Source organism: Thamnophis elegans, chromosome 2 (assembly GCF_009769535.1).
Source record: "Thamnophis elegans isolate rThaEle1 chromosome 2, rThaEle1.pri, whole genome shotgun sequence".
Lineage (NCBI taxonomy): Eukaryota > Metazoa > Chordata > Lepidosauria > Squamata > Colubridae > Thamnophis > Thamnophis elegans.
The window spans coordinates 8163241-8188282 of NC_045542.1; the positions used below are offsets into that span (position 1 = coordinate 8163241).

The 25042-nt window shown below is 40.7% G+C and overlaps 2 protein-coding genes and 1 non-coding gene across 3 annotated transcripts in view; 1 reads left to right on the forward strand and 2 right to left on the reverse strand.

The window, feature by feature from the left end:
• Positions 1-11877, forward strand: part of PDZD4 (PDZ domain containing 4) — a 37325-nt gene extending 25448 nt beyond the window's left edge. Inside the window, exons 5-8 of the mRNA XM_032211495.1 lie at positions 4678-4740; positions 5012-5113; positions 9127-9237; positions 10546-11877. Coding sequence (XP_032067386.1) covers positions 4678-4740; positions 5012-5113; positions 9127-9237; positions 10546-11877 — 1608 coding nt within the window. The remainder of the gene's footprint in view (positions 1-4677; positions 4741-5011; positions 5114-9126; positions 9238-10545) is intronic.
• A 3692-nt stretch (positions 11878-15569) lies between these two features.
• SSR4 (signal sequence receptor subunit 4) lies at positions 15570-21040 on the reverse strand. Its single transcript, XM_032212129.1, has 6 exons — positions 20878-21040; positions 19711-19829; positions 18717-18791; positions 17962-18051; positions 17024-17089; positions 15570-15706 (listed from the first exon to the last, which is right to left on the reverse strand). The coding sequence occupies exons 1-6, from the start codon at positions 20945-20947 to the stop codon at positions 15602-15604; spliced, it is 525 nt and encodes a 174-aa protein (XP_032068020.1). The 5' UTR covers positions 20948-21040; the 3' UTR covers positions 15570-15601.
• LOC116505127 lies at positions 19443-19580 on the reverse strand. The gene has a single exon (XR_004254909.1). It is a non-coding gene; the product is annotated as a small nucleolar RNA SNORA42/SNORA80 family (small nucleolar RNA).
• Positions 21041-25042: the final 4002 nt, after the last annotated feature.

The following is a 25042-nucleotide window of genomic DNA, read 5'->3' on the forward strand; positions in this document are numbered from 1 at the left end:
CAGATGACCACTAGATGGCAGAAAGGAGACACAGACCATTGTAACCCTTTGCTGTCATTTAGTGGTCATTCTGATTAGTGCAACCCAGATTAATTACTTCAGTTTGGTTGGAGATTTTCTTTGGGATTATGACTTGCTTTCTCTTATTTTCCATGGGACCATCATGGTTAGTCCCTTGCAGTTGTTATTTCCAATCTTTAAAAAAAATCATATTATGGTTTTCAATGTCATCTCTAGTTTTGCCACAAATCAACATTCCAGGAACATTTTTTGACTGAAATCCAACAGCTATTCAATTTGTACCATTCCATACCAGCAGCCTCATTGTAAATGGACATAAATCAATAAAAAAATCAATACTCTTTGAAGTACCACAGTAGCATCTCTAGTGCACTGTGGAAATTTTTTTTCGTGCTTGTTTCCTCCAACAGTTGAACTTGATATAAATATATCTTTAGGATAGAGATTGGATTTGCAAGTCATTTATCTTCAAGGCACACAATGTCTCACCAAATCCATACTGAGCATATGGTTTTGGGCTTAAAGTGTGATTGGAGCTGCCGTCGGCGAATGAGACCTCGATGAAATGTTGCCAAGACAATCTCAATCTTACACAGGAAAAGACCCGAATACAACAAGACCAGCATATATATGTGTGTGTGTGTGTCATTTTTATTGATTATGTTTATATGAATAAAAGATAAACATGAAACATAAAGGAAAGCAAAGAAAAAAAAATAAAAAGATAAAAGACAAAATGGGAAGCCACTACAGATAAAGAAAGAAAAATAATAAATTGATAACTACCGAAGCAATGCCTGATCTTCATTACAGCCATTACAAACAACCATATTTCCTCTTCTCTCTCTCGAAGGTTACATTAAATGGCTGCTCTCTATCCTCTATTCATCCCACTTTAGTCAGGAAATTTTTAAAAAAAATTCCTCATTTCATTTTGTTTAATTTTCAGCCAAAAAGTCCATGAATGTTTCCATCTTTTATAATAGTACTATTGTTTTATCCCTGATCAAACAGGTCAGTTTTGCCATTTCGACAAATTCTGCCATCTTCACAATTGTATTGTATTGTATTGTATATTGTATACAATACAATACAATTCATTCTTGTGTTGTGAGTATTTCAGTATCTCTCCAATGTTGTGCATACAATAGTCTTTCTTCAGTTACCATATGCAAAACCAATCTTCTCTCAGTCTTTTCCAATTGGTCATCCATAACTCTCAATTTAAAAAATTAGTTTCATCTGAATATTGATCTTTAAAACATTTTGTATCATCATATGTATTTGTGTCCAGTATCGTTTTTCTTTTTCACATTCATTATGCATGGTAAGTTAAATGTTTTTCACATTTCCCAAATTGACTAGAAGTACTTTTATATATTTTAGGAAATTTCTACGGAGTCCTATATCAGTACTACATCATTTTATAGAAATCCTCTTAAGCTGTAACACACTGTGAATTTCAATTCTTTTAACCATATTCTCTCCCATTCATCCATCTATAAACTATAACCAAAATTCTTAGCCCATATTATCATGAGTCTTTAACTTTTACTTCTATTTTAAACCTCAACAAAGTTTATACATTTTAGCAATCACATATTCATCATTTGTACAAGTTTAATTTCAAATGCTGTCTTATATTGTTCAATTCCAGTTACCTTTCTATCTATATTTTTCCCCAATTGTGCATATGAAAATCATTGAAAATTAAATCATTTTGCAGTCATTTAATAAAATCAACTTATTCTCTTTCTTAAGATATTTAAATAATCTTCTTTTCCATTGAAGTATGTATTATTTATTTAGTTAGTTCAAAAGTACTTTGACAAACAATATTCCAAATTCAGCTATCTCCTTAGTTCATTTAAAACTTTCTTAGTTAGTACTCTTGGCAAATATTTTGCTATTAATTATTTTGAATTCCATATAATTATTTCTTTACTTTTTATTTTAATCCGTTGTGTTGGAGATACACTCACCAAGTAGTTTATGTATTCTGCTTTCAAGATATTTCTAGAATTTACAATTTCCCCCCCTCCCAATGTGCTCTAGAAAGTAGGGTTGGTGAACTCAATGTTCTTTAGCAGGCTCCACTTGAGACACTTGAGCTTGATCTGGAGCACAGGTGGGCATTCTCACAACTTTTTTTTGTCCACAAAAACTCTCTAGGTCTGGGCTCATTGTCTAGTTGACAATCTCTCAGATTGTCCCCATAATACGAAGGTGTGTTAGTCTGCCATTTCTCCATCGGGAACTCTCTGGAACCTGGATTTTCTCCTATTGTTTCTAACCTCATGTTGTGGGAAGTAAGCAGAGAGGTACCACAAGGTTCTGTCTTAGGCTCAATACTCTTCAATATTTTCATAAACGACTTCCATGAAGGAATAGAAGGAGAACTTACCAAATTTGCGGATGATACTAAGCTGACAGGAATAGCCAACACCCTAGATCAGTGGTCTCCAACCTTGGCAACTTTAAGACTTGTGGACTTCAACTCCTAGAGTTCCTCAGCCAGCTTCAACTCTGGGAGTTGAAGTCCACAGGTCTTAAAGTTGCCAAGGTTGGAGACCACTGCCCTAGATGATAGACTCAAGATCCAGATGGATCTTGACAAACTTGAACACTGGGGCCTATCTAACAAAATGACACTCAATGTACAGAAAAGTAAAGTCTTGCACTGCGATTTCTCCGCGGGTCGCCCATGAGGCCAATGATGAAGGAAGACACGGACACGAGTCTTCTCTTGGGATGAGCCGACCCAGAGCATAGTCTGGATGACTCTTTTATTGAGCATACACAAAGGAAGGGGTGGAGTCACATGGTCTATGTGGACCAATCATGGTTGTACAAGTCTATGGTATATGGTAACTCATTTACTTCCATGTAGACCTCTGAACCTAGAGAATGCCCATAGTCAGCAAATAAATCTTTTACTAGCTTGCAAACTTCTGACCCCTAGCTAATACTGCAGAGTCAGCATGCAAACTTTTGACCCCTACTTAGTGCTGAGAGTTAACAGGTTGTGACCTCTGCCCTACTTAATGCTTCAGAGTCAGCAGTTTGTATTACTGACTTTATGGTGAATGATTACTGCTGTTGTATACGTGTTCCAGCATAGCTATGCATGCCTACACTTATGCTACAACATTGCACTTAGGCAAGAAAAACCAAATGTAAACATACAGACTGGGTGAAACCAGGCTTAATAGCAGTAGCGATGAGAGGGATCTTGTCTTAGGGGACAACCAACTAAATATGAGCTAACAGTGTGCAACGGCAGCCAAAAAAGCCAAGGCAATCCTAAATTGCATCAGCAGAGGGATACAATTAAGATCAAGTGAGGTACTCTATAAAGCCTTAGAAAGACCACATCTAGAATAACTGCATCCAGTTTTGATCACCACACTATAGAAAAAGATGTTGAGACTCTAGAAAGAGTGCAGAGAAGAGCAACCAAGATGATTAGGGGACTGGAAACTAAACCATACAATGAATGGTTGCAGGAAGTGGGCATGGCTAGTGTAGTGAAGAGAAGGACCAGGGGAGACATGTTCCTATTTGAGGGGCTGCCACAGAGAGGAGGGGGTCAAACTATTTTCCAAAGTACCTGAAGGACAAACAAGGAATAATGGGTGGAAACTGAACAAGGAAAGATTCAACCTGGAAATAAGGAGAAATTTTCTGACAGTAAGAGCAATCAATCGATGGAACAGAAGTTGCCTTCGGAAGCTGTGGGAGCTTCATCACTGGAAGCCTTCAAGAAGAGACTGGACTGCCATTTGTCAGAAATAGTGTAGGGTCTCTGATTGGGCGGGTGGGTTGGACTAGATGACCTACAAGGTCCCTTCCAACTCTGTCTGTCAGGGTCCTCAGTTCTACACAATAAAAATAGAGGTATCAAGTAATAAGAACTAAGTCAAGATAGAAAAAAAGGATCTTTGGCATTTGTTAGAATTGGGAGAGTTAGTTACGGGTTAAAAAAAGAGAGAAAGAAACATCGCCTAATGGAGGATGCCAATACACCTGGAAGAATGCATAGGGCCACTTTCTATATTTATGATCCCTTATCTTTTGACCTGTTCTGGAAAGGAAAACTTACAGATAAAAGACCGATGTACTTCAAGGGACATTATCTTTTTTAAAACAGGGCACTTGGCCATGTTAGGATGCTGGAAGTTCCTTGGTTCTTTGCCCAGTAGTGAAAATGGGGATTAGCTACCTATGGGCCTCTAGATGGGTATCTAGGTGTTGCTAGAAATGGACCATGGTGAAAAATTACATTTACATTACATTCCAGTAACACATGAACGGCTGCTGGCTACCCAGGACAGATTCGAGGTTAATCAGTTCTCACTGACTAACCTTACCAACCCACAGAAGAGCCGAGGTGGCGCAGTGGTTAGGGTGCAGTACTGCAGGCCACTTCAGCTGACTGTTATCTGCAGTTCAGCGGTTCAAATCTCACCGGCTCAAGGTTGACTCAGCCTTCCATCCTTCCGAGGTGGGTGAAATGAGGACCCAGACTGTGGGGGTGATATGCTGACTCTGTAAACCGCTTAGAGAGGGCTGAAAGCCCTATGAAGCGGTATATAACTGCTATTGCTATTGCTAAAAGCCCTAATAGTTCTCCTAATGTGATTTCTCTTCCACTAGGTCAGTCCTAATAGCATTGCAGCCAAGGATGGACGGATTCGAGAAGGTGACCGCATTATCCAGGTGAACATTAAGGGAACTAATTTGGAGGGAGGGTGCTGTGGATTTTTAAAAGGGCAGCTTAATATAGCCCTCTCCAACTCATAGTAGACTATAACTCCCATCATACCCAGTCAGCACAACATTGGCTTGTTGGCTTGAAATGTTGCAGATCGTAATCCAAAATAAAACAAAAAGATTCAGTCTGGGGAGGCTGGCTGTACTCTCTTACTGATGTATTCGTTCAGCCATCAACCTGTGCTTTTTTTTAAAAATACATTTTCTTCACTTTTAGATTAATGGCATGGAGGTCCAAAACCGAGAGGAGGCTGTAGCAATTCTTACCCAGGAGGAGCGAACAAACATTTCTCTGCTGCTGGCTAGGCCTGAAACTGAGGTGGGAAGCGCTTAGATGCAGTTCACAGCTAAAAGAAATGGGGAAGTAAGGGAGCCGGGTTGTAACTCAGCTGGAGAACACATGCGGTGTATGCACAAGGGAGCCAGAGCTTAGAACACACATAGTCCTCCCTTAACATCCATTCATTCAGCTGCCATGGTATTTGAAGTAACAATGCTACCAAATGAAGGGTACTTACAACAGTTCCTCAGAGTTTTGGCCATCCCCTGGTCACACAATCATGACAGCTGCTTTGGCTGTGTGGAACAGAGTGGCGTATGTGAGATCAAGAGCTCTTCAGAGTATAGTGAGGAAAGAAAAGAGTTTCTGTACACCTTCCCATTTGTTCACTTCTATGAGCTTGTCGATCAGAAAGGTCGGCAGCTTGGCGGTTCAAATCCCCAGTGTCGCGTAACAGAGTGAGCTCCCGTTAATTATCCCAGCTTCTGCCAACCTAGCAGTTCGAAAGCCTGTAAAAATGCAAGTAGAAAAATAGAGACCACCTTTGGTGGGAAGGTAACAGTGTTCCGTGCACCTTCAATGTTTAGTCATGCCGGCCACATGACCACGGAGACATCTTCGGACAGCACTGGCTCTTCGGCTTTGAAATGGACATGAGCACCACCCCCTATAGTCAGGAACGACTAGCACATATTGTCAGCATTCCAAGTATTATCATGTAGAATTAAATCAGAGTCTAAGGCAAAACTATCCTTAAAGTTCCAATTTAATAAAGCAGACATCTTAGCACATTGCTGTGGAATCCCAATTCTGGAAATGACATCAGAATCCCACCCAGTTAAAAGTTCATGATCTTGTCCCCACACCCACAATCCATCACATGGTCCAATCTTCTTCTTCCACGTTGGCGTCTCCACCCAGCTGCTTCCGGTCAGGTGTAAAAGTACGGAGACAAAAGATGACCTTGGTCTTCTAGAAAAGAATGACAACAATACATTCCACAATCCTACTCCTGTCTATTCCCCCCTCCCATCAACTATACTATTGAAACAGCATAATGAAATAAGAGGAAATGTGGCAGGCCAAAATTCTAAAAGAAATATAATTGCAGGCCTGACACATATGTGCAAGGGGAACCTTTAGCTTTACCTTATGGAACACTGGGGAAAGGAGATCTCACTTCCCGTTGACTTGGACTGAAAACAGAGTGGAAGAGATCCCCAGATCTGTACTTTTTTTATAATAATAAGTGGAGGATAGGCGGGTGGGATCTGCACAGGAGAAGAATTCCTAATTCCCCCAATCCTGGACTTGCTTCTGCAATTCACATTTCTCCTTTCCCGCTCGTCCATAGTCATTTTAGTTCAGTTTCCCACATCTTTGTTCAATTGCTGGAAACAAATTTAGCACATGAGATACTGAACAATTCATCTTACAAATTGTATTTATTAAAAAAAATATTTTTATAATACATATTATAACTATCATGCATTCTTACAAAGGGGCTTCCATCAATGAAACAAGGTTTGCATGTCCTTAATATTGCATCTACACGACTGTAATGTTTTCATTTGTATTAAGAATTATATTAAACAGACAAATCTAATACAAGAACCTAATGCAAAACCACATTTATGAAAAGAAACAGAAAAAATATTAAAAACAGAAAAAAATGCTCCTGAAAGGAAATAGTAAGAAAAAGTTACTCCCTCATTCATTTCCAGCAAATATATTCAACATTATTAACTTACCACTGTCTCTTAAAATATAGCCAAATACATCTTCATTTCATACCTCACCCTGTTTTTAATAAACTCATCTGTAAATCTTCAGTTATTCTTATTAATCAAAACCGGTCCAGTAAAAATTAGTAGAAATACCTAAAAGCATTATATAGTCCCCATTTCCATTTAATTTAATCCCCCCCATCCTTCTCTTTAATAATCAAAATCTAATCTCGACTAACAAAAAATTGCAAAAAAATTAAAAATCAGAATTTTTAGCCTCTTTTTTGAGGGACGAAGGTGCATCTTATACTCTGAAAAATACAGTATTTAATATTACCAGAAATTGTAACCCCTTATTTACATATCAAAAATAATAATGTAGATATTGCAAACTAATCCATTACACCTAAGCATCTCCGCCCCCAAAAAACTCCATTCCGCTCAAGATAACCATTAAGCACCACCAGAGATGGCAATTCATTTATCCATACTCAAATAAACCAATTTTTAATATTTTTTTCTCCTTCCTCCTACCCATTCTTAGGCATCATAGATAAAATTCTGTTTTCTTGTATTATCTTTACCTGTTATTTTGAAATTCTTGTCATCTTTATCCAAGTCCATTTATAATTTCCATATCATAATTCCAGTAGGTCTCATATATTTTAATTTAAAAGAGATCGCTCTTTTGATATATTATTTGTACATCTTTTAAAATTCATATATGATCATCCAATTTCATTTCTAAATCTAATATTTCCATCTCTTTTTTATTTTTATAAGCTATAATTTTAAGTCCATTGTAAGATCCAGTTTGGTTATTTTCAAAGGAACTTGTTTTGTCTTTCTAGAACTTTTGGTTCCGGTATAGAGTTAAAAACCTCAAGTACATCTTGAATCCACAGAACAAACATTTCTTTTAAAGTAGCCATTGTCTGCTCTCTATTCATCAACCTTCAATCCCATATTCAGCTTGAAATTTAAACAAGACAATTTTTTCCCATGCCAGAGGATTTTTCCAATTATCTTCAAAGTCTTTCCTTAAATCAATTTCCTCCAAAGCCTTAGTACTTAAAATCCTGCCAAAACCAACTTGATAATCACCCCCTTTCCTGTGTATTGCAAAAAACAGCAAAAGTTAAAAATCTTACAAAGCTGGAAACACATTTTTTTTCTTTTTTAAAAGGATCAAAGAGAAATCACCCCATGACTGGCAAACTTGCAGTTCCAATTTTTTTAAAAATCTCTGATTGAAACAATAAAGAGGGGTGAAAGCTCCAAAGTGATTTTAAAAAATAGGTTTAGTTGAGCCTTGAGTCCATGAAAGGCTGCATTTATAGCTCAGAGCATGACTCCCAGCTGATTACAAACAGCTGCGAAAGCACTGTTTCTGCCATCTACTCACTAAAAACAGTTGTTCGGAGTACATATGGGTAATCTCCAGATCTCTTTTGATGAGAAACCATTGATGAGCACAATTCTAAAACTAGCAACATACCCATTTCACCTGTCAAGCCAGCCAGCCAGCGCACATTTCATTGATTTGGTCATCAGAATCCCATGGAACAGTTAATCAAATCTTTTGCTGGAAGTAAGACTTACTACTTATCCCTGTTTAAACTGCCTGCTAAACAAGTTAGCTAATCACAAACTAAAAAGCTAATTTGGCAAGATAACTTGTTACATGGACATTCTTCAAAATTTATTTCTGAAAATGATGACAAACCATGGGGAAATTATTGAATAGTTGGGGAGCTAGCAGATTAATTCCACATAATCGATTGCATTTAAATTAAATTAGATTTATCCTTTGACGTAGACCAGCCTCATTTATTCGTTCTGCCCTTTACGTGTTTGGAGAACAATCCATAGCATACCACTCAAAGCCCGAGTATGATCTTGTCTACACAAACTTTGGTCCATGGGGGCCTAAGTGCAAATAATAAAAAGAATTTGAATTTAGATTTCAATTGTCAATTGTCCTGATGCAGTTTTTGGAAAGTGCATTTGACAAGGAAAAACCTCTGGTTTTATTCTTAGTGTGAATTGTAGTACTTGCCCGACTTGAAGAGAGAGAGAGAAAAAAAAACCTTTAATAAGAGAATTTCACAAGTACTTGAAAATGAAATGAGCTTAGAAATTAAATGCATCATACAATTTGGGTAAAATATGTTTCTGTATTGGTTGTTCTTAGTAGCTACTAGAGTGCAGGCTAGTAGCAAATAATCAAGCTGATGAAGATTGGGCACCTTGAAAGAACCTGGGATGGAAAATAGAAACTGGAATTCCTGGCCTTTTTCATTCTGACTGTGTTCACCATTCCAGCTGTCCAAACGTTGGAAGGACAGTGACCGTGAGGATTTCTTAGATGACTTTGGTTCTGACCACGAAGCTGGAATAAAACCGCAACGGCTGCTTTCTCCCCCAGACCAGCAAGTAAGTGGTTTAGAAGTGGAAATTACGGTAACTAATTCATGGTAAGGTTCTGCTCCCTTGCCTCCACAGAGCAAAGCTAGCTGAATATCTTTTCTATAGGGATTTGATCATCCCCCTTTTTTTCAATTTATGAAAAGGGCCAGCAGCATTATCAATTCTGCTCACTTCCACTTGTTTGCTCTTTGACTGGTACACAAAAAAGGGAGCTTGAGATCTTCTGGCAGACGGTTGGATGATTTGTAGTAGGACAACAATAAAACCTGACTCCAGATTGTTTGAGAACGTATAGAGTTGCCATGACAATCATAATTGCCTCCTGTATACCCACTCGTATACAGTAATACTTAACATTGTTAGGATACGTGAAGGGAAGCGACTCAGATGTATATGGAGTTTTGAGTATGTGAGGTCACCCCAGTGGTGTATAGATCATAGGATGCAGTGGGGAATTGATTATCTCCCAAAGCACAATTTCCCATCTGACTTAACTAAATGCAAAATAGATCGTGGAAGACTAAAATGGGCCCAGAGCTGCATTAATTTCAGCCAAGGACTTGCCTAATGGACTCTTTTTGTCATTCATCTCTTTTTGCTGCGAGATGAAAGGGGCAGAGAAGCCTTTGTAGTCAAGAGAGGAGATGAATACAGAGAAAGCCACGGCAATGCTTTTGTGGTTGTCCATAGCTTGGTAAAGGGAGTTAAATCTTTCATCCATTTTCCAGTTAATTGGGAAGGTACAACTGATCCCTGGTTCCACCACAAAACCGCGGTCGACTAAAGCGCGCTCGACGAAACCGCGTACCTGACGTCATCACAGTGCGACAAAAAAAGCACGCTGTGAGCGGTAAAGCTAAAATTAATGCGTAAACCTAAACCTAACCCCCCCAAACCTAACCCTAAACCTAACCCTTAACCTAACCCTTAACCTAACGCTAAACCTAACCCTTAACCTAACCCTAACGCTTAACGTAACCCTAAACCTAACCTTAACCCTTAACCTAACCCTAAAGCTAAACCTAACCCTTACCTTTACGTGAATCGGCTTGCTTTAAAAGCGCTTTTTAAAGCGCCCTTTTTTCTCTGCAGTTGTTGTTGTCGCGCTGCTGATGACGTCAGCGACGCGCTTTAATCGGGCGCGCTTTAGTGGACCGCGGTTTTGTTGTGCCACGCTGATCCCTCAAGCCTTTGCCAAATTCAAATCTCAGAGCGGTCTGTAAGGCTGGCATAAAAGTTTCAGATAGGAAATTCCGGGCCAAAATCTAGTACAGATTTCCCTGAATGGTGCCCTCTCCCTCTTCTCCTTAGGAGGAACCACTGCAAGAAAAGCCTCCTGGGGATGCAGCCACACCTCTGACTAACAGCCAGGAACTGGACAGTGGAGTTGGCCGGACAGATGAAAGTACCCGTAACGAGGAGAGCTCTGAACATGACCTGCTAGGAGATGAAGCGCCCAGTGCCGCCAACACACCAGGCAGCCTGCGCAAATTTGGACCTAGCCTCCAGCCTCGGGACTTCCATTATAGCATGGACTCCCTCCTGGCAGGGGAGCTTCCTAGTGCTGTGGGCACAGACCTGATGCCAGGACTTACCGATGAAGAGTACGAACGTTACCGCGAGCTGCTAGAGCTCAAGTGTCATCTAGAGAATGGCAATGAACCAGGGCTAGTGAACGCTGCCCTGGATGTCAACCGCAACGAGGTGGCTTTGCTGGAAGAGGAGCTCCGCCACCTGGAGTTTAAGTGCCGCAACATCTTGCGAGCACAGAAGATGCAACAGCTCCGCGAACGCTGCATGAAGGCCTGGCTGCTTGAGGAGGAAGGGCTGTATACTTTGGAAGGGGAACCCAAGAAGCATGAACTGTCAGACATCACTGAACTGCCAGAACGCTCGGATAAGGACAGCACGAGTGCCTACAACACTGGAGAAAGTTGTCGAAGCACCCCCTTACTGGAAAGCCCCTTGCGTCGCTTGGCTGAGACCCCCAATCTCAACCGCACAGCTCCTCCTTCCCCACCACACCCCAAGTTCCGCCGGGAAGAGCGGGTGCGGCGCAGCCCCAAGGCAACTGGGGAAAGCAGTCCTTATTTGAGTCGACGTCAGCGGGAAGAGCTACCTGCTCCCATCAGCCCTATGAGCTTAGCCAGCATTTGCAAAGACTCACTTGGGAGCAAAGCAGAACCCCGCATGGAGTGGAAAGTGAAGGTCCGTAGTGATGGCACTCGCTACGTGGCCAAGAGACCGGTGAGGGACCGGCTGCTCAAAGCCAGGGCCATGAAGATCCGCGAGGAACGCAGCGGCATGACCACAGATGACGACGCGGTCAGTGAGATGAAGATGGGACGTTACTGGAGCAAGGAGGAACGGAAGCAGCACTTGATCCGAGCTCGCGAGCAACGGAAACGCCGCGAGTTTATGATGCAGAGCCGGCTGGAGTGCTTGAGGGAAAGGGAAGGAAGCGAAGCTAGAGGGGTTTCTGGCGAGGTCAACATCTTGGCCCTGAGCCACCGTAAAACCATGAAGAAACGGAGCCGACGTATCTTGGACAACTGGATTACCATCCAAGAAATGTTGGCTCACGGCACTCGCTCAGCAGATGGCCGCAGAGTTTACAACCCACTGCTTTCAGTCACTACTGTTTGAGTGTGTAAGAAAGGACACGAGGGAAGCTGCACCATTGTCTCCTGGCCAGACTGGAGAAAGTAGAATAAACACAGCTGTTTCCTCCTTGATTAATAGGACGATTGCTCTTTGAACATACTTGGGACCTTTTACTATTTGTACTCCGTGGGCTCAAAGAGCCCTCTTCTCTACACCAAATTTAGAGTGTGACAAAGCCCAGCATCCCTTCCTGCCTTAAGAACCAGGGGGTAAAATAGGCCACCAAGCCTGCTATCATCGGGAGCCTGCTAGGGAGTAAAGTCTGTTTTCCTGATGTGTGCACCATCTATATTGAAGGCAACTGTGCAAGTCTCTTGTCCCCTTTCACTTACGGGAAAGCTTTTTGCCAAGCTTGGTCCACGCCAATCCCATCCTGAAGCACAAAGAACCGATTCTCATCTACAGACACTGTGCAGAGCACAAGAAAAGGAGGCTCATCCCCCATCAACAGGACCAATGAACCCTTCCTGTCTTCCCAAATTGGGATGTTGTGACATCTTTCTTCTTTCTCTCTTTCCTCTTTTGTGATTGTGATTTTACATTTTTTAAATTTCTCCCAGGATGGAGGTCCGAGCCCTGGAGGCTCAATCCACAAGTGACCCAAGTGCTCCCTTCCTGCATTTTCTACCATGTCACTGCCCTTCATTCCCAGCTCAGGAAGAGGCAGTAGCTTAGCATAGGGAGGTTTTGCAATGGAAAGCTTGTAGCAAACCTTGTACCTGAGGCTGAAATTGCATTGTTACAATAAAAAGAATTAAAAAAAACGTTTTTATTCATTGAAACCAAGTTACACAAATTGGCAGCATAAATACTTTTAAAACTGGTGCTGGCTGTGTAAAATTAGTTAGCAATAGCAATAGCAGTTAGACTTATATACCGCTTCATAGGGCTTTCAGCCCTCTCTAAGCGGTTTACAGAGTCAGCATATTGCCCCCAACAACAATCCGGGTCCTCATTTGACCCACCTCGGACTGATGGAAGGCTGAGTCAACCCTGAGCCGGTGAGATTTGAACAGCCGAACTGCAGAACTGCAGTCAGCTGAAGTAGCCTGCAGTGCTGCATTTAACCACTGTGCCCTCTAGTTAAGCTGTTCATGCTGTAGAACATTTCTAATATACAGTAAGCACGTATGTGGAAAGCCAGCATTGCCAATGGGCGTTTGTGGGAAGGCAGATGGTACCATAAAAGCAACAGGAATGGAAAGGGATGAAAATGTTAGTACGCAGTACACAGCAGCTAACTTGTATAGCAAGCTTAGTTAACTGAAGCTCCATTTATGGAATTAATCCATTTTTCCAAGTTTACATGACAAGCTGACTCATAAAGTAACCCCAAAATTATTAGGGTACAATGTGACTCCAGCCAATGGCTAGGTTTACCGGTTGCATTCTGTCAAGTTGAGCAACCTGAAGTTTCCCAGTTGCAAGCTCTCTTTCCCATCAAAAACAGGGAAAATATGGAAAATCTTATGTCTTTTTCAGAGGTGTTCTGACTTCACCTACTTAATATCATTACCACCAATGTCTACCCAAATGCATTGTGATTCGCAAACCAGCAAAGGATTGCTTGCCTCGCAATAATTGCTCAACCCATTTTATTTAATAAAGCTTTATGAGATTATGAATCTCATGTTTTATTAAATAAACATGGGTTGAGCAATTAATGTGAGGCAAGCAACCTTTTAAAATTACAAGCAATGTTTTTTTAAAATTACATTAAGATGTGATTCAGAGTTCATGGACTATAAGTGCTTAAGTTCAGAGTTTACATTAAGCCAAAATCAATTAAGCCAAATAATATCTTAGGATATGTACTGTGTGAATTGGGTCACTTCTGAGACATACTAGCAGTGGAATAATTTCTGAAACCCATCATCAAACATGTTCACATTTTCTGAATATCTTCCAATATCATAAAAAATATGCATGAAGTCTTAGTCTGGATCAATCAAACCTTACCTAAAAAGGACTCGGGTAATGAATTGGGATATATCCCCAAAACTTGTTGAATTATGCCCTTGACAGAGTACCACCCAGCTATATGCTGGATGAGCCATAAGCCTTGCTTGGCTGTTGAACGTAATTTAAGATAATGGCAAAATTTACAATTTAAAATACAGGTCAGTGACCAAAAGAGAACAGTGAAGATACTCCAATACCACATCAGCATCTTAGTATTACACAGATCTGTACCTTGTTCTTCTATAAACTCTGAAATAATTTTGCACTAAGGAAAAAAGTATTGCATTCAAAACACAATTCTGAGTTTCTTCTGAAAGAAAAAAAAACACCTTACCATTTAAACTACCATTTAATAGAGATTTTATAAAAATTACTTCCAGGATAAAAAGCTGCCTTGTAATACCAGAGAAAGCATGCTAATTTCCACTTTTAAAACAGTGGAAATGCAGAATAAACACACAAGCCTTCAAATGAGCTACAATTTAAATAATCAAATGAACACTTCAGGGCTTGTGACACCCACTCCAGGTGACACCCCAGTAGAAGGAATAAAAACCGTCCGGTACTTGGGAAACTGGTTAGGATGCAAATGTACTTCTACCTTACAGGAAGCACCAATCAAACTTTCTTATGCATGTAGCCCTATCACCATTTTTGGAATTTATTTCTATGTTAAAACGGAACCCATTGCCTGTTCCATTTACAGGAAGTCCTTGCTTAGTGACTGCCCCAGCAGCAACTATCCCCAATAACAATTGGGGTGAAAAAGTAACAATCTGCAGTTCTGAAAAACAAAGGAAAGCTGAAGATCATAAACACAATCCCATTCAGTGACCACTTAACCACCTTGCTGTTGGTCCTGGCTGTGGTTGCTAAAAAAGGACAACCTATATTAGATGAGACACATAGACAGAAATAAATATGGTCTATAATTAGTAGCAAATTCCATCATGAACCTTTCCTGAAAAATTTGAAACAATATTTAATATTCCTTTAGTTTATTCAATGCTCTGTAAAATTGTACATGAATTTGACTTCCACACTGGCTCAAATGAAGATTGCAGCAGCTAAAAATCTAACTGGACTGCAGTGTAAGTAAATGTTACTTAGAATGCATGACTATCCTTATATTCTTTATAATCTGGCATGAATACAATTTTAGAGCAATGCAGTATAATCCCACCCTGGCTGCAGTGGCTCACGCCAAAAGCTGTAGTCATTAGATAATGAGCTGTAGCATAATTATGACTGCACCCAGAGATGCATTGCTTAATGGGATTAAGGGAAGGAAAATGGGCCTTAACTCACGAGCGGTTCAGCCAATCAGCCACCACAGCCAATCCCCAATATTAAGACAGCCACAATTCAGAACGTTAGCTAGGCAAAGTATGCACATTTAGGGTGTGTGTGTGTCTGTTGCGTCTTTCCAGGACTCCAGTTCCATGGAAAGCATTTGCTTTATTGGTTTTTTCTGCTCTTTGTTTAAACTTTAGCACAGTTTGAGTCTCAAAAAAACTTACTTTAAAAGGTGGCAAGATCATCAGCAAATGCACTTTGATCAGACTACAAGCAGCTCTAACACTGTTATAATTCTGACCTACTTCAAACCAAAATATGAGATGGAAATGAATGATGCTGACAAGCTACACGGGGATATGTTTGAAAACACAGTGGGGAAAATCTTTACTTTCTAAAGAAAAGGCAGAAACCAGTGAAGTTGGTATAGAGAGTTTATTGAAGTGCTTTATGTTTGGATGTTGCTCTTAGCAGTGAATGCCATATAATATACCAGAATACCAATTAATGCTGCCAATACCTCAGTGGAGACCCATGGTCCGCTCCAGGCACCCTGTAAATGGAAGGTGGAAAGAATAAAAACATATTGAATGAGCAGCATGATTAAAAGGAAAGAATAAGAAATGGTGGAACTAAATTTTCTTGGTACTGTACCATGATTTTCAACTCATTTGGGCTACCAGGAACTAAACTGAAGCAGCAGAGAGCTGAGTTGTATCAGGACATGCCAATTAAACATAAGGAACTATGCCTAGATATGGCCTGCCTGCAGTAAGAGAAACCCCAATCAAGTAATAAAACTGGCCTAAATTTGAGGATTAATTAAGTAGATCAACCCTGCAATTTTACCATTTTTCTATTTTCTTCATTTTCTCCATTACTTAGCAAAACAAAGGACCACAAAGGAACCTACCGATACTCAGCAGGGTAAAGTTTAAAAGAATAGTAAAGCTGAAGCCCCAACTAGGGAAAACCACTGAACCTTCTGGGCAGGTCTGGCATATATGCTTGCAGTATACACATCTGGGAGAAACTTTTCAACTTCACTCGTTTGCTATGAAATGTCTGATGCATGAGTGGCCCATTATGGCAGCCATTTTATATACAGATAAGAATAATCTCTGGCAGCCATTTTGTGCTTGGTAATATAGAAAGATTTTTTATATTGTTTGTGTCTTTTCTATGACACAGCAAAATCTCAATTCTGAATCCAACCTGCTTAGACATTTTAAGAAGCTGGACTTCTGGGAACATGCACCAAACGATACATGCTTTCCCTACCTACCTACCCCATTAACTGTAGCTATCCCTACACTCCCTGCTAAACTGAAAATAATATATTACGTTTTCATTATGAACTGGCCTTTTATATCTTTTACATCACATTCCCTCCATTTTAATAGCATACATAGTTTTTATCGCATCTATCTCTGGATCAAATCCTCCTCCTTGGGAATTGGGAGCGTTATAACTCTTTGCAGCATGTTGCAATTGGACATTTTTGCCTCAAACCAGAAGTAAACACCAGCTTTTGGCAAAAATATGGTCAATTGTGATCATGTGGCTATGTGACACTGTAAATGCAGACTTGTTGCTGAGCACCCAAAAAGTAATTATGTCACCATGGCCATGGGACAGGCAGCTGTTGAAACTTTGTAACCGGGTCATAAATAAGCTAAGGGACTGGTCGTAAATAGAAATAGTTGTTTAACTAACTAAAGAAACCATCATAGAATACACAAACTGCAATCAGAAAGTAGCATCTGCTGTAAGTGGCCTGGTTTATTCAATTGTGGTAGTACTGAATGTCTGACTTGATTGCATTGGCCACCTATTATAGTAGCTCCATACCCACAGAAGCTGCACTCACCCGATGATCCACACTGACTGTAAAAAGGGGTTTGATCTCTGAGACATCCTCATTGTTGCGCTGAGCCTAAGATGGAGGGAAGAGAATTAACAGCTGAGTTAAGGCTTTAATTGATTAACCAAAGGCCCATGATGTAATTTCCTGATAGCATCATCATCTACTTACAATGGAGGCACTACATGAATACAATTAGCAGAGGAAAGCATGGTAGACAATACATCTAGCAGTGAAACAGAATACAAGGACTGTGTTTTCAGTTCAGTGTCAAAGTAGGTGAGTTGGTTCTTAAATTTTAATTTCCATGGGCCATCTGATCAAGAAAGATGCCTCAGTCTCAGTTCCGAGTGTGTACTGGCATGCCATGGTATATCATTAATAAAGGAAATATTTATATTTTTACATAGAACCATGTCATTTCCCCCCATATAATAGAAGGCATTTTGAGATTACAAGTAGTCCTCAATTTACAACAGTTCCATTTAGTGATTGTTCAAAGTTACAACAGCAGTTACACTTACAACTATGGCAGCATCCCTGTGATTACACAATCAAAATTCAGACATTTGGCAACTGATTCATATTTATGACAGGTGCACTGTCCTGGGGCCATGTGACCACCTTTTATGACTTTCGGACAAGCAGAGTCAATGGGGAAGCCATTTGAGTTACTAAGTTAACAGTTGTAGTGATTCACTTAAAAACCATGGCAAGAACAGTCATAGAATGGGGCAAAATTCACTTAAATATCTTGCTTAATAACATCGTAGTCATAAGTCAGACTACATGGGGCTTCCGGCTGCTGGAAAAAAGTCAAGCTACCAACTTTAATAGTAAAATGTAAACATTTGCTTCCCCTATTCCTATACTGATCACAAATCTGCACATAGGCTACAAAATTTACTTGTATCTTTTCCTTCCATCCATCAGTGCAATCTCACCTTGCGCAAGATACTATAGGACTCCTCATCAAAAAACTTCACCTCATAGGTGCCAGAGTGAGCCAGCTTATGTTCCATGCTCCAAGAAACCTGTCCTCCCCCCCAAAAAAGATACAGGATCAGCCATACTATTTTTGATAGTACAGGTATATAAATAAACACACACCCAAAGACATTAACAGAGATGTACCACTCACTTCAGTAGCCAGGGCTATAATAAACCAAACTAGCCAATGGTTCGGAATGGCAATTTCTTTTAGCATGGAGAGAAGGAGGGACTCACAGAATCAGACCCACCACAAAACTAGGGCCATGCATTTATGGCACAAAACCACTGCCTTTCTTTTCCAAAGCTACAAAGCTATATGGTTTAAGGATTGACAACTTATTCTTTTATCACTAATCTCAAATGCTGTTAATCCTATTAAAGACTAACCATTGTTATGTTACTTATTTAATCAAACTTCCAAGTTGCTTCCAACACAGACAAAACCCAATTTTGCCTACAATTTGCTTATATGTTGCACGATTTTCATATCACAATCCTTTTAGATTGTAAGATATTTCATATTTTAAAACCAAACCGTGAACCAGATTTTGTATATGACAATTTCTTCTGTTTATATTTTTAATAATGAAACCAAGACTGCAAACCAAGGCAGAATTTTAATAACTTCACTAATTCCACAAAAATTGAATTTAAGTATTTTGCAAAATCTTAGATATTGACTAGCAGGAATCATGTTTATTCTTACCTGATAGCGACCAACATCCTGACCCCGTGTAACAGGGAATTGCTTGCCATTGACATCTGCATAGAGGGCCACATTCTACAGAAAAAAAAATATGATGGGTATCAGACTTGAGAGACCGCCTGCTGCCAATTACCTCCCACAGACCCATTAGATCTCACAGGGTTGGCCTCCTCCGGGTGCCATCTACCAGCCAATGCCATCTGACTATTACCCGGGGAGGGCCTTCTCTGTGGCAGCTCCGGCCCTCTGGAATGAACTCCCCGCAGGGATTCGGACCCTCACCTCTCTCCAGGCCTTCCGAAAAGCCGTCAAAACCTGGCTTTGCCGGCAGGCCTGGGGGTGATGAGTTCCCTCCCCTCTCGACATGTATGGCTGTGCGACTGTTGCCTATTTTTATTGTTTGTATTTCGTTTTTATGTTCCCCCTTTCCCCCGTTTGAATTGTTCGCCGCCCTGAGTCCTCCCGGAGAAGGGCGGCATACAAATAATAAAATTCTATTCTATTCTATTCTAGTAACAGAAATCCATATAATCTCTCATCTTGAAATCTTAAATGTCTATAAGAGGACCCTGAAATAACAGGAAAGACAGATCTCATTCCTTGCCATCAGATCAATGCCAGCATGCCCTCCAAGCTTCCCTTGAATACAAAATCCAGTGGAGAAGGGACTCAAATTTTTCTATCAATAAAATAACTCAAGATGGCTACTTTTCTTTTTTTGTTTTGAAATGTACCACCCACATCAGTAGCTAGGACTACAGTAAATCAGACCAGCCAATGGTTCGGGGAGACAAGTTTTTCTGGCATGGAGTCCACTATGGGAAGTCCATGGGAAGGGACCTACCATAAATCCAAAAGCCATGCACGTAATGGGACAGATTCACTGTCCTATCATAATCATTTATAACACAATTTACTCTTATCTGTGGCAAATTTTTGAGATTGTTTTTCTTTTAAAATGTAAAAAAAAAAAAAAAACCATTCAGGCACTTACTTGTGCTCCATTTTTACAGGTGAGGGAGATCTCAACAACAAAGACGGTTTCCGAAGAAATAACAGCATCTGAGGTAGTATAATAGGATGGGGAGATAACTGGTTCTGTGCATGTTTCACCTGCCAGGAAAGAAAAATGATTTTATCGAAAGATTTAGAGCTTGAAGTGGAAAGCTAGGCCATTCAATGAGACGCTTAAGGAACTGAAGTCCTTAACTGAGCTTCGTGATCTCATACTGCATTCATGGGTAGTGTTTGAAATGATCAAATATGTTGAGCAGCGCATTAACAATAAAATCAACTTTTTAAAATCTATGCCTTCTACATAGTTCCTGCCTTCATTTTAACCTATCTTCTTGCCTGCTTAGACCCGAGATAAGTGAAAAAAAATTTTTTTGAATTTTTCTAATGAAGTAATTTTACAGCACAATATGTACCTCAGCGAGCCGTCTCCTACCTTTAACGAACCCCCACACCCCAGATATCTACCATTTATATTTATATATTTATAGTTACAACCCCCGGTAAGCCCAAATATGGGAGGAAGATCACTACTTCCATTCTCTGTCCATCGGCTCATCACAAGAGACCATCCAGACAGAAACCCAATATTTTTACTGTTGCCTTTGTTACATTTGTGTATTTACCTTTATTTATTTATCAGCACAAATACACACACACACACACATATATGTGTGTGTGTATGTATATGTATATATGCACATACATACATACACATACATACATACACACATACATATACATACATACACATACATACGTACATATACACATACACATACATATACATACATTCATACGTACATATACACATACATATACATACATACATACATACATACATACATACATTTATGGAGAGGGGGGAGAGAGAGAGAGAGAGACTACAAACTCCATAATCCCAAATTATTAGGACTATTTGCGAATTATATTCATTATATTCACGGGGGGAGGGGCAAAATGAAACTGGGCTGAGGAAACTGCCTGAAGCTAGGTGAAGAAATCTTCGGGAGGGAAGAAAGAAATGCGGGCCACACGAGGGAAGGTCCTCGGAAGGCCCCACAAACTCGATCAATCCCGGGACTTCTCAAGGAAGACGAGAAAGTTAAAGAGGCCACAAGGAGATCCCCCGCAGAGCCTCCATTACCTCGCACCCCACTCAGCACCAACAAGGCGGCGGACACCAACCACGGCAGCCCCAACCCGGCCCCCGCCATCACCGAGCGGGGAAAGAGCGAGCAACGACCAACCTGCTTGCCGTCAAAGGCGAGCCCGTCCGCCTCCGTCGCGAGGGACGGCGGGAAAGGCCGCCAGCCAATCCGCACGGGCGAACGCTGCTCCGGCAACCGCCGCTGCGGCACGTGACAAGGGGCGGGGCGAGCAGAAAGAAACGTGGCCTTCCCCGAAAAGGAATGTCTCTAAAATGGCCGCTCGGAACTTTTGTTGCCCAGCCAATGGCGAGAGGGCGGCGCCAGCCCAAAGCGATCCCAACTGCGCAGGCGTTACGTAGAACTTGCTATCGTCCGAAGGGGGCATGAGTAACGCGCACGCGCTGTCGGGCGCGGTTTCCAGGAACCGACCGACTACAGTGATTGCTTAGGTGGCGCTAAACTATCCGCGGTAATTCATTTGCAGTGGTCGGTCGCTTGCTGTTATTTAACAATATAATTAGAAAACATTTTTTTTTTGCAATTTGTTTTTATTTTTAAACATAAAAAAACAACATAAAAAACCTCATCCATTACATACAGCATCAAGTGTTTTTGCATCCATATTCTCAATTACGTTTACAATCACAGATCTTTCATCTAATATAACTGAATACCTCACTTTCATTGTACAATGTATATTCAATTGCAATTAATATTTTTTTTCAATAAACCTAATTCCCTTACCGTCTTGATTGTCTGTTTAATAGCAACATACCTTTATATAATCACATATCCCGATATGAAAAAGATTTACCAACCATTTATATTTGTATATCACTGTTTTCAATTATGTGTAATCCCACCAATCAACTATCCAGGATGCTTATGTTCATTATTGTCCTTGTACATGATAACATTTTTTGAGAAACAGTATTTGGAGCAATTGCACGAGAGATCGATTGCCGTGGAACTTGATTGTCTGTTTAATAGCAATATACCTTTATATAATCACATATCCCGATATGAAAAAGATTTACCAACCATTTATATTTGTATATCACTGTTTTCAATTATGTGTAATCCCACCAATCAACTATCCAGGATGCTTATGTTCATTATTGTCCTTGTACATGATACATTTTTTGAGAAACAGTATTTGGAGCAATTGCACGAGAGATCGATTGTCGTGGAACAGAGATGGAAGGGATGCAACATTCGCTGAGGACCACGAAGGAACACTTTTTTTTTGCGCTAATTAAATGTTATGGAGAATAATTCCGCTGAAAATATTCTAACCCTCTACACTTTGCTATGGCGGAAACATACAGTAGATCTCGGTGGTGACCCAGTTAAACGTGGAGAAAGTTGCAGTTGGATATTGGACTTCGGCTCAAGGTTGACTTAGCCTTCCATCCTTCCGAGGTGGGTGAAATGAGGACCCAGACTGTGGGGGCGATATGCTGACTCTGTAAACCGCTTAGAGAGGGCTGAGAGCCCTATGAAGCGGTATATAAGTCTAACTGCTATTGCTATTGTGGAAGCCCGTTAGATATTGGACCACTGCTATCATATCACCCTAGTTCTTTTCTTTAAATTACACCTATCCAATTCCTGCAACTGTTCTTTATATATTCATATGTTAGACCTGATTCTACAGTCAGAAAAGGGGAAACAAGAATTTGCCATTGAAGAGTTGGGTTAATAATTGACGGAGAAATTTGTCTTGAATTAAGGTTGGCATAGCTGATTCTTCTGCTTTCCCACACTCAAAAAAATCAAACCATATTATGATTTCCCTACTTGTACCTAACCATGTTGCAGCATGTTTTTTTTTCCTTGCTATGTTCCCATGATGAGACTGAATGAACCAGGCTTAAGTCATTCTTAGCTACATCAATGTTAAAATAGCTTCCTCCTCATTTGATGTTGTTTAAAAGCAGCCATCAATGTAGTGTGCAAAATCATCTCTATTATGTCGAAAGCAGAGTCTGGAGCTTAAGAATTGACAGGGTCACAACAGTAGCAATAGTAGTAGCACTTGGACTTATATACCACTTCGCAATGTTTTACAGCCTGCTCTAAGCGGTTTACAGAGTCAGCATATTGCTCCCAATAACCTGCCTCCTCAATTTACCAACCTCGGGAAGGATGGAAGCAGAGGTGGGTTCCTACCAGTTCGCACCAGTTCGGTAGAACCGGTTCGTCAAATCTACCGAACCGGTTAGAAGAGGTTCCACCAGTGGACCCGGAAAGCAGGCCACACCTACAGAAGAGCTTCCAAATATTTTTGAAACCCACCACTCGCACACACACACACACACACACTCACACACACAGAGACAGACTCACACAGAGAAAGAAAGAGAAAGAAAGGAAGAAAGAAAGAAAGAAAAAAGAAAAAAGAAAGAAAAAGTGAGAGAGAGATGAAAGAAAAAAAGGAAAAAGGAACAGAGAGACAAAAGGAAGGAAAGAGAGAGAGACAGAGAGACAGAGACAGAGAGAAAACATGGCTGGCAAGCCACTCCCACCAGGTCACATGGCCAGCAAGCCACTCCCACAAAGGAGGCCACACCCACAGAGTAGGTTTGAAAATTTTTTGAAACCCACCACTGGATGGCAGGCTGAGTCAACCTTGAGCCACTGAGATCGAACTGCTGGCAGTTGGTGGAATTAGCTTGCAGTATTAACCACTGCACCACCACGGCTCTTATTGACCATTTGAACCCAAATGTGGACTCATTTCCTTTCCAGTCTGTGCCAGTTGTGGCAGACAGTGCTGTGTTGCGCTGGTCTTTCAGATTTGTTCAGTGCATTAGAGCTTTTTTTAAGGATAGGGGTTCTTTTGGCATGCTAAGGGAGCCCTTCCCCAGCTGAATACATATGGTATCCAGTAAAAGTTAAAATAGTCTGTCGAAATAGCACAAGAGATTTGGGTTTCTCGGCCAGCAGGACTGTAAGTTCTTTAATTTTGTGGTCCTGACAGGTTGAGCACAAGATTAAAATAATGAAACAATTGAGTGATGGGGGCAGAACACAGAGGAATCCAGAAGTTGGCATTTGTTGCCTATATAAGGAGAAGAAGGGGAGAGAAATCTTAAATTAAAATGCTGCTTGTGACTTGGCTCCTTTTGCCATTCCAAAATATTTTTTTTTAGTCTTATTCAGCTTAGGCTAGGCTATGGCAGAACGGGGGTTAGTTAAGGAAACAGTCACAAGCCTAGAAATGAGACAGGGACCTTTAGCTAGACCTATTTGATTCCTGTCTTTTGTGCAATGAAGTTGCTGGCAGGTGTTCCTCTCATTAGGGACATGCTGAAGAAGGTGGACAGCAGAGGCAGAGGAATCAACTATTAATCCCTTTGTTTCTCACATCCAGCATAGCAAAATCAGGACAGTGCTATTGAGCCATGAAGTAAAACCAAGGGAATAGAGGCAGAATAGTGATTGGCAAATGGAGACAGCAAATGTCATCCTGGCATAATTTTCTGCTGACTCCAGAAGGTGTAGAGAGTAGACTTTCTACTGGAGGAGCCCTTATTTCTTAAAGGTGAATCTAGCCATTTTGCTAAGTAAGGTATATAGTCTGCAACAAGTCAGAAAGGTGCATGGATAGCAGTGGTGGGTTTCAAAAATTGTTCGAACCTACTCTGTGGGTGTGGCCTCCTTTGTGGGAGTGGCTTGCTGCCCATGTGACCGGATATGAAGCTGCCGACGACACTTGTCAGAACCACCTTAAATTACCTCGCACACAGCACTGGCATGCATAAGAATATGATGTAAACTTGTTTTTTAAAAGGCATCTTTGGTTTGCGTTAAAACAACTTCAACACACGCAATGTTCTGTTTGCACCACAAACGCAGTAGTCATCCTTACCTTTCACAGAGGCACTGAGTTTTATAAATATGAGCTTGATAGTGTAGAATAATCATATCCAAGGACCAGTGGTGGGTTTCCAAAAATGTTGGAACCTCTTCTGTAGGTGTGGCCTGCTTTCCGGGTCCACTGGTGAAACCTCTTCTAACCGGTTGGGTAGATTTGACGAACCGGTTCTACCGAATAGGTGCAAACTGGTAGGAACCCACCTCTGATGGATAGGCTAATGTAGTTGATATTACTTACCTGAACTTTTAAAAGCTTCAAGTATGCATGGATGAGTAACT